At 43.5% G+C, this 9,740-nt stretch overlaps 1 protein-coding gene across 1 annotated transcript; it reads left to right on the top strand.

Annotated features, from left to right (window-relative positions):
• Nucleotides 1-7,552: 7,552 nt before the first annotated feature.
• On the top strand, nucleotides 7,553-8,506 carry LOC102865766 (olfactory receptor 6Q1-like). The gene has a single exon (XM_006900455.1). The coding sequence runs from the start codon at nucleotides 7,553-7,555 to the stop codon at nucleotides 8,504-8,506; it is 954 nt and encodes a 317-aa protein (XP_006900517.1).
• The last annotated feature ends 1,234 nt before the right edge of the window (nucleotides 8,507-9,740 follow it).

A 9,740-nucleotide genomic window follows, 5' to 3' on the forward strand; every position in this document is an offset into this window, starting at 1 on the left:
TCTATGAGGTGGATTGATTCAGTGACTGGGGTAATTGGGATGGGTGTGTCAGAGGCAATGCGATTGGCACAGGATAGAGCAGGGTTTAGGGCTGTTGTACAAAGGGTCGCTATGAGTCGCAAATGACTCAATGGCACATAACAACAACAATTATATAATATTTAATATATAATATATAATATATAATATATAATATATAATATATAATATATAATATATAATATATAATATATAATATATAATATATTGTAAGATATATTATAGATAATGTATATTATATATTAGAAGATATTTTATATATGTATAAAATGTATTAAAGGACAAGACACTGACAAGAGCCTGTAAGCTTGACTTGGCTACTTATAGTATAATCCTATGAAGCAAGCTCGTCACCTCCTTTTTAAAAGCTATGAAATGATACCACATTTCCCTTTTGAGGAAGATATTTCAGCCTCTGAGTAACCATCAAGTGCTCTGCAGGAAGGTTTTTGAAAGAAGATAATTGAGTGTAGTCACATTAAAGGTAAAATGACCCTGACTGACCACTTCTGCAGGACTGTGAGCTAAGGTCTGGGGCTAGTATTTCATATGCCTATTTCCCAGAGCCTGAATGAGGACAATATCTGTATTATCTGAGGACTGTCCATTTAATAATATTTCCTCCTATTGTTTGCCAGACCAGCAGATAAAGAAAAGGCGAGGGATATCAGGCCCATTTTGATAGAAGAAGGCCTCACTGCATCTTTGATAAATCTAGAACATTGAGATTTCGTTTCTTCCTAACCTAGAGCTGTTTAGAGCCAGAGCACAGTGTCTGATTGGTTTGGAACCTTTGTTGGCAGGACCGACAGCCTCTACTCTGAAGTGTTTGTTCCAAGTCTACAAACTTGAATTCTCTTGTAACATTTGCACAACCTCTGGGATAAAGTTTTCCATGATCTATTATCTTCTTTCCTTTGTTTTGTGAGTGCTTCAAACCTCCATGGAGGCTTGATCCCCTGGGTCACCCCTAGGGTGTTAGAGACAAGTGCATGGCTTATGAGCCATTTTATAGACAGTTCCAAGTCTTGCCTCTTCCTCTTTCAGTTAAGCTGACGGTGGATCTCAGCCTCTTTTTTCTTACTCAGAGAAGCACTTGTCCTTAGATTTACAGAACCTGCTCCACGATGGGGTCAGGCAATGCTTATTTGCTGCTAGTTTCAAGGTCCTAAACCTGTGAGGCATTTATGTTCCACCAAAGAAGAGACAAAGGGAAGTAGTAAAAAGCAGGTGAGTTGCTTCTATATACAAGCCTGGGCATTTGAATGCTGACTGCTTAACTTCTGAGCTATTTCATTGTTGGAAGCTAAAGCCACTAGGGAGCCTAAGAGCATGTAGACAAGAGTGTGTGGGAAACCACATAGATGTGATATCTAGATTAGCAATTCTAACTTCTGTGTAGCACAATTGGCTATCTCATTTTTTCCCCAGTAGTTCTTTCAGAGAGTCATTTAAATAGCAACCCATTTAAAAAAACAAAACAAAACAAAACAAAACAAAACCAAAACAAACCAAACCCAGACAGTGGAAAACACGCTCTTAAAAGAGGCTATGATGGCAGTTGACCTTGGTGAGGCCCCGTCAGGGTGTGGTGGGGAGCTCGCAGAACAATAAATGTGGAGTTTGATCTTGTAAAAAAAAAAGAATTCAACTAATTTAAGTACCTTAAGTTCACAGAAAGTAGGCTGCCAAGAGATGTCTGAGGGTTTTGTTCCTTTCATCTGTCTGCCCTCTTGAACCACCTCACACAAACCACTTTGCTTGTTAACCCAGCGCAGCCTCGAGACCAGCCCCCAGGCTCCTCTGTGATTGTCATTCCCTAGGCTTTCCCTTTGCTGAGATTCTGCAGAAATTACATAGTCCATAGACAATGGAGGCGAGATATAATAAGTGCTTCTCAGAGAGTGCACCTTTAAAATATTCAGAGAACAGGTTATCCATGATCTTATTGATCCGTATCATACGTAGAGAGACAAGGAGAACATGTAATCATCTTATTTAGAGCCTAAGAATTAGAAACTCAGAAAGTTTGACTCCTACCTCAGCTCCTTGACTCTGGGCTTTTAGCTTGCCTTGGATCTGGAGTTTCTCTTGCAAACGTTACTGGAGAGATCTCACATTTCCCCCCACCCCCCCACCCCTTCTTCCTTCAAGCCCCATTTGTTCCCAACATCAGCCAGTTACTGTCAAGTGGACCTTAACCTATAAGACACCATCTGTGTCTGAGAAGAATTGTGCCCCATAGGATTTTCAATAGCTGATTTTTTTTTGGAAAAAATACACAAACCCAACAAAGCCTTACCTTTGAGACTCCTCTGGGTAGACTTGAACTTTCAATCTATCACTTAGCAGCCAAACGTGTAAATCAGTCAATATTTTTGTCTTGAAACTCAAAACAGTTTAGTATTGAAGCTACTGAAATAATGAGGGAAACAGTTAACTGATCAGATGTTTAGTTTTGGAAATGCCAAGGATTAGTGGGGGTAGTATGGTGCTTAGATGGTGGGTTTTTGAGTCAGACAGGCCTATATTCTCATTCAGATTCTGCCACGGCTTGTCTGGTTGAAGCAAGGCTTGTGTGGACAGTGCATGTGAAGCCCCTTTCTAACCCTTCTCAGCTACCTGGGAACTGAGGAAAAATGTAAGGCTTACGGAGTATAGTTTGAAAGCCTCTTGTAAAGTACAGCGTTTTAGAAACTTTAAAATTAAATTCAGTGACTAAGAAAAAAGGAATTGTACCTAAAATCAATTTGACTTGGTTCTTACCCAAGGCTAGGGAAACTGTGCTCTCCAGGTAGACAAAGTCTCATCTCTTGCTTCAGGCATCATCAGAATTGGAACTGAATAGAAAAACAGGTGCATGGATTTTAATGCTCCAAGTACTGGTGGGCCTCCTTCCCTTCTCTTTCCTTGAAACGTGAGTAACTGAGTGCCCTGGCTACTCTGATCTGTACTTTGTTAGAGGCATGTATCATTTTTATTTTTAAAATTGCACAAATGTATGGAGTGCATGCACATGACATGCTGGTGACTGGAAAAACAGATATAAATATACATAGACATTGCATCCAAGGGACTCTAGGTGTGTGAGGGAGAAAGAGAGTGAAAGAGGAAGAGGGAGAGAAAGACTTATCAGGAAACAAAAGAATTACCTAACATCACAATGAAGCTGTGACAAAGTCAAGCCAAAGAAAATCAGAGAGTGATGAGAGTTGACTTTTCAGTACATGAGTAGAGAAGGTCTCTCGGTTAAGGTGGCCTAGAGCAGAAAGCTGAAGGATCAGACAGAGGAAGCCACGCTTCCTGCAGAGCAAACAAGAACAAGCGCTCTGAACTTCCCCTAACGCTTTCTTCTTCATTCCTGTTTGCTTCTTCCTTTAAAATGTTGGTTTACATATTTTTGGTTTAAAGTTGTTTTTTCATAAAAAAATTAAGTGAAGTCTTATAGATCATAATGATTTTTCAATCAATCATTCATATACATTTTGTTTTGGAAAAATGAATCACAGTTGATTAATCTAGTTAACTGAAAGTCTGATCAATTCTGTGTGGTATATTGCCTTTCTCTTTACTGAACTTAGGACTTACCCATCCAGGCAGGAGTCTCTCTGGGTGTGAACTTTTCCCCTGCAGGTGTCCCTCCTACCCTCCCCATTTAAAGATAGGAAAACTGAGGCTCGGCAAGCAGACTTTCTCCACAGCACAGAAACTCCTACTCCAGTTATCTTATCTGACGTTTTGTACTTCAGGCAACTTTGAAAACATTCTCAGGCTGCACTGGAGCCAACAGCCTCACACAGCCCTGGCTGGCCCAGGTACTCTCCATTTTCCTAAACGATGTACTAAGCATACAATGACCAGGGCAGTGACAGGGATACAAAAGAGATGGTGGTCAATCTGGAAAGGGACGCTTTCACTCTGTCCTCTGAAATGTTCCAGCCAGGTCACAGAGGGTGAGGGGCAGTCCTGAGCTGATTCAAAGTCCTGGAGTGGCAGCAGGAGGCGGGGTGAGAGTAGGAGGGTGCATGGAAGGTTGGTGAGGGGAGGCAGGAAGTCGGGAAGAGGGAAGAAGTGTGTATGTGTGTGTGTGGTATGTTGCTGTGGGAGTAGGACTAAGAGAGGACAGGTGTGGTTTCTACCCATAGTGGGTGGTGAGCAACACGTGACCCTCCTCCTGCAAGCCTCCTTGGGCTCTGTGGTGGTGACGATGGCGTGGTCGGGAAGGAAAGTCTACTGTTCCATGCACACTCTGACAGGCTGGGTTACTGAGCGGGGCAGTGAGTGACAGTGGGTAAGGTCAGGAGATGCCAGTGATGGAGACAAGCCATGCCCCTGCATATTTAATATAACCATGTGGTCTTTGGAACCTGACCATGTCTGTACGGAATAGGTCTGGTAATTGATGGAGCCTGTGTCAAGTAGCTTTATGGATTCTATATCCCGGAAAGTGAGATACCACTGTCTTTATCACAATGAGGTGGGGGGCAGGCAGGCAGGACATTACCAAGTACAGTCAGAGCAGGACTCCAGGTTTCTACCTCTGGGCCTCTTGTTGTCCCTTCGTTTGCACTTCCTGTACCCATCTGCCATTGCCTACCAAGCTCTGTTTGGTGACTGGGTTGTTTTTATTTTTTCACTTTCTTCAAAACATATTTATTTTTCAAAATTTTTAAATTAATTGTAATGAAAGTTTACAGAGCCCTTGGATTTCCATTCCTTCATTGTTTCAGGTGACCGTTTTCTGAAATCATTATCTGTCACCTTCCAACTCCTCTCACCCTCAGCAACCAGCGTCTCAGAGGCCAGCTGGAAAGAACTGACCAGGAAAAATCGAGCTTCTTGCAACTACCTTGCTCTCATGAACAACCCAAGCAAATAGCTGTAGGAATCAAGGTTTAATTTCCCCCAAACTGCCTCAAACTGTTTCTCTCATATTTGTTAAGGAAAATCTGTTTTCTTTCTTTTTTTTTAATTTTATTTTATTATTTTTGTGAGTGTGCCGTCAAATCAGATCTGACTGGTACAGGAGGAGATTTTCCCTCCTTCCCCGGCAGAGCATCTGGTGGATTCGAACCGTGCACCTCTGGGATTGTAGTTGCAGCTCCTTACCACTAGGCCACCAGAGCTCCCCTGGAAAATCTGTTTTCTTAGCCCAGGGAGCATCATGTTTTCAGGCCACCTAATTGGGCCAGCTTCCTGGGCAGCTTCTTTGTTCACTCAGTGACCTTCTTGCATGACCTTCTCTTCTGTCCTTCACTGCACTTGGTGGATGAGGTCTAAGAGCAAGCGGATACCATTCATAAGTCTGGGAGTCTTACTGAGCCCCTGTAGGTTGCTGGGGTGCTGGGAGTTCCTTTCAGCAGGATCCAATGTGACAGAGAAATCGACCTCCCAGCCAGGGCCAGGAGTCAGGGTTGCAAATATGTCCTCAAATGAAACGGGATGATGGAGGGAGGTGGCAGAGTGCGAGGGGGACGCAGACTTTGACTCCAGTTGCACTGGGGTTTGTATCTTGCTCTGCTCTGGTTCTGATCTTCTACAGGCCACTTCCTGTCTCCAGCCTCAGCTTTCTCAATTGCCTGAAAACCAGGACAGATAATAGCCACATTAAGGTGAGGTCTCAGGAGCGTAGTGAAGATGAAATGAGATAATAGAAGCCTCGCAGAATCTGGCCCGTGGGAAGTACTTACAAAACACTCCCATCTTGCATGGAGACGTGTCTGCCTGAAAGCAGAGAAGACTAGGATTTTGACAAGAAATTCTTGTCCAGAAAGCATTCTTCATTAAACTTGTGTCTGATGACTTCTATAATTCACTCAGAAATTCATTGCATTAGGTTTAACCCTCCAGTTCTTTTTAGCTGGCCTCTGAGATATTTGTTTCTACGACTTCAACGCTTAGAGTCTCTGAGTCATGCAAAAAGCTAAGTACTCAATGACTAGTTGAAAGGTTGGTGGTTCGAACCCATTCACAGGACATCAGAAGGCAGGGTCAGTTCTGCTGTGAACGTATGGGGTCCTCATGAGTCGGGATTGACTCAAGAGCAATTAACATTGACAATATCAACAAAGTCTGCTGTAAGTACTCAAGTCTTCACCATTCGATTCTTGTGCCTTCCTGTGGACCTTCCTGTCCCACAAATAGATGTAGTTGGACATTTTAAATTCCGTGGGTTTTCAGAAGTAGTTAATCGCAGGGGAGGAGATTGCCCATCATTCTTCTGCAGAGCAGCTGGTAGATTGGAACTGTGTGCCTTCAGTATTGCAGTGCAGCCTCTTGTCACTAGGCCACCAGTGAGTGCTGTAAAGGAATTAACTAATGCAAATTCTCACAATAATTGCTACTTAGATTCTGTTAATAAATTTGAAGCCAGAGGTGCTTATGCTTGATGAAAAAAAAAAAAGCCAATCTATTATTTACATGGCAAACAATTTCTACTTGTTCCCTAAATTCAAAATGTCTCTCTGGTGCTTGGGATTTTATTCTTACTTGTAGAGAACGTCTCTCTGGTGCTTGGGATTTTATTCTTACTAGTAGAGAGAGGCGAGGACCTCTGATTGGCCTAGTAATAAGGAGTTATGGTGTCAACTTGAAGGCATGCAATTCAAATCCATCAGCTGCTATGAGGGAGAAATACAGACACTCTTCTCCTGTGCAATTAAAACTGCCTTTGAAAACTGGCTATGGGTTGTGTCAGCTGTGGGTTGATCTGACTCGATGTCTCATAACAAGAACCACCACTACAGTTAGAGGCAAGGATGATGAAGCTTCACCTCACACACTTTGGGCATGTTGTTAGGAGAGATTATTCCTTGGAGAGGGACATGAGGCTTGGAAAGGTGATAGGTCAGTGAAAGAGAGGAAGACCCTCAATAAGATGAATTGACACAGTGAGTATGGTAACAGGCTCAAGTATGTCGGGGTAGGACAGGGTTTGTTGCTCACAGAGTCACTATGAGTTGTTCTTGACTCAGTGGCACCTAACAGCAGCAATGTTGTTTATTGTTGTGTATCGTTGAATCAGAACTGACCCCCAAGTGGGTTTCCAGAGGCAGTTTTAATCACATGGGAGGAGAATGCCTATCTATCTCCCTCGGAGCATCTGGAGGATTTGAACTGTGTGCCTTTGGGATTGCAGTGCAGCTCCTTACCTTTAGGCCACCAGGACAACCACCACCACCACAATGAATTCATCTTCCTTGCACTTGTTTTTTTCAGGTTCCAGCTTAGACAGCCCTTCTGAAGAGTGAGTTCTCTGATTCTTTCTGACCAGAGTTGTGTGCTGTAGTTTTCTCCCTTAGTATTCTATCTTATTCCTACCCAGGACTTTTCTTTGTGTGCTGACATTATCTGCTTGCACGAGTTGCTCACAGAGTGCAAGTTTCCGGAGGTCAGGGAAATGTCCTGACTTCATTCTCCTCTTCGCAAGTGAGAAGCCTTTCGATCCAACATCCTCACGCAGAGAATTCATTGTCCACGAGGCTATGCGTCTACTGACTTCTCAGTCCCACACATGCAGCCATATGCTCCAAACAGGACCCAGGTGACAGAGTTTGTCATGGTGGGCTTCACTGGGGTCCAGGAAACACGGGTCCTCTTCTTCCTCCTCTTCCTCACCATGTACTTGTTCACCTTGTTGGAGAACTTGGCCATCATCTTGGTGGTATGTCTGGACCACCGGCTGCAGAGACCTATGTACTTCTTCCTGACACACTTGTCTTGCCTTGAAATCTTGTATACCTCAGTCACCGTGCCCAAGATGCTGGCTGGCTTTATTGGGGCGGATGGGGGCAAGACCATCTCGTATGCCGGCTGCCTGTCTCAACTCTTCATCTTTACCTTCCTTGGAGCAACAGAGTGCTTCCTGCTGGCCGCCATGGCCTATGACCGCTACGTGGCCATTTGCATGCCTCTCCGCTACGGGGCCTTGGTGTCCTGGGGCACCTGCGTGCGCCTGGCAGCTGCGTGCTGGCTGATGGGCTTTCTCACCCCCGTGTTGCCCATCTACCTCATGTCCCAGCTGATATTTTGTGGTCCCAATGTTGTTGACCATTTCTTCTGCGACGCCTCTCCTCTACTAGCCCTGTCGTGCTCAGACGTCACCCTCAAGGAGACGGCGGATTTCCTCGTTTCTTTGGCTGTCCTCCTGGTCTCCTCCACGGTCATTGCTGTGTCCTACGGCAACATTGTCTGGATGCTGCTACACATGAGGTCAGCTACGGAGCGCCGGAAGGCCTTCTCCACGTGTGCGGCTCATCTGACTGTGGTGAGCATCTTCTACGGCACGCTCTTCTTTATGTACGTCCGCACCAAGGTGGCCTCGTCCATCAACTTCAACAAGGTGATTTCTGTCTTCTACTCCATCGTCACGCCTATGCTCAATCCTCTCATCTACAGTCTTCGGAATAAAGAGGTGAAGGGCGCCCTGGTCCGGACCTTTTCCCTCAAGTGTTGGAAGAAGCAATGAAAATGAAGGTGGGTAGACCACTCTCCTTGTCTGGGATATTTAAAAGGATGAGGCACACCTGTGCCTTAAAGCTCCTTGACTATATCAAGCCATCCTTATTTCCACTCACTCCCATTGGTGAGAGCTTAGTCACAAAGCTATTTCTAATTGCAAGGGTATAAAAACATTTCCTATCTAGTTAGCCCAAATGTCCAGCCACAATCCAATGAGAGAGAGGGGGGGAAGAGGAGAAGCATTTTGGTGATCAAATAATTTCTGCCATAGACTAACTCTGGAGATTCCAAGCTGGTTTAATTTTTAATATTTTTTATGTGTCAGTACACTCACCTTCTTTGAATCTATATTTCTTTATTTAAAATACAAGAATACTCTCCCATACCAAATGGTGTTTTGAAAGTTGTGGCATTGCTAACCCACTTAAAGGAAGGCTTACAAAGACAATTATAGTTGAAGTAGCTCCTTACATATAGATAATTGCACTGCTAGAAACATTTATAATTGTCTTTTCAGGATAGATTATATTATTACTGTTGAATGCCATCAAGTTGGAACCAACTCATAGCTGACCCTCCAGAGGCTGTAAATTTTATAGGAGGAGATTGTCCATCTTTCTCCTCAGGAGCAGCTGGTGGATTTGAACCACCTGTCTTTGGGTTGCCAGCCCACGTCCTTATCCTTATCCACTAGGCCATTCAGAAACCATGGAATTTAGAAAGCGGAAATTGAAAAAAAAAAAAAAAAAAGAAAGCGGAAATTGAGTTTGGGGTTGGGTTGAGAGAAGGTAAATTTTGGGGGGAGGGCTATGATTTTTCAACTGAGCGATATTAAGCTTATGACATTATGGTTCCCCTTTAACATCTTACCTCTCAGTATCTTGGGTGCTTCCTGTCCCATCGTTAACAGGAAGTGTATAGATTACACATTGAAAACATTTTTATTGAAGATAACATTAACAAGGTGCTTAAGATGAAGCCCAAAGACATGACTACCAGGTGCAAACTTAATGTGATAGGGGAGAGCTATTCAAATATAAAGCTTCATCTCAATAGAGTTGAAGAAGTAGATACACTGGCTTTAGTAGACAGGAACACAACATGGATTAACTTCTAGGTTTCTGGAACGGGAAAGGCAGAGAGGAACATGCTGGATTACATAATTCTCATTTATGGTAACAGGGAGATTTAAAATTCAAGCATAGTGGTTTTGGATATTGAGAACTACTCTAAGAATAACT

The sequence above is a fragment of the Elephantulus edwardii genome, unplaced genomic scaffold, assembly GCF_000299155.1.
Source record: "Elephantulus edwardii isolate Elephantulus edwardi_28Jun2011 unplaced genomic scaffold, EleEdw1.0 scaffold00284, whole genome shotgun sequence".
NCBI lineage: Eukaryota > Metazoa > Chordata > Mammalia > Macroscelidea > Macroscelididae > Elephantulus > Elephantulus edwardii.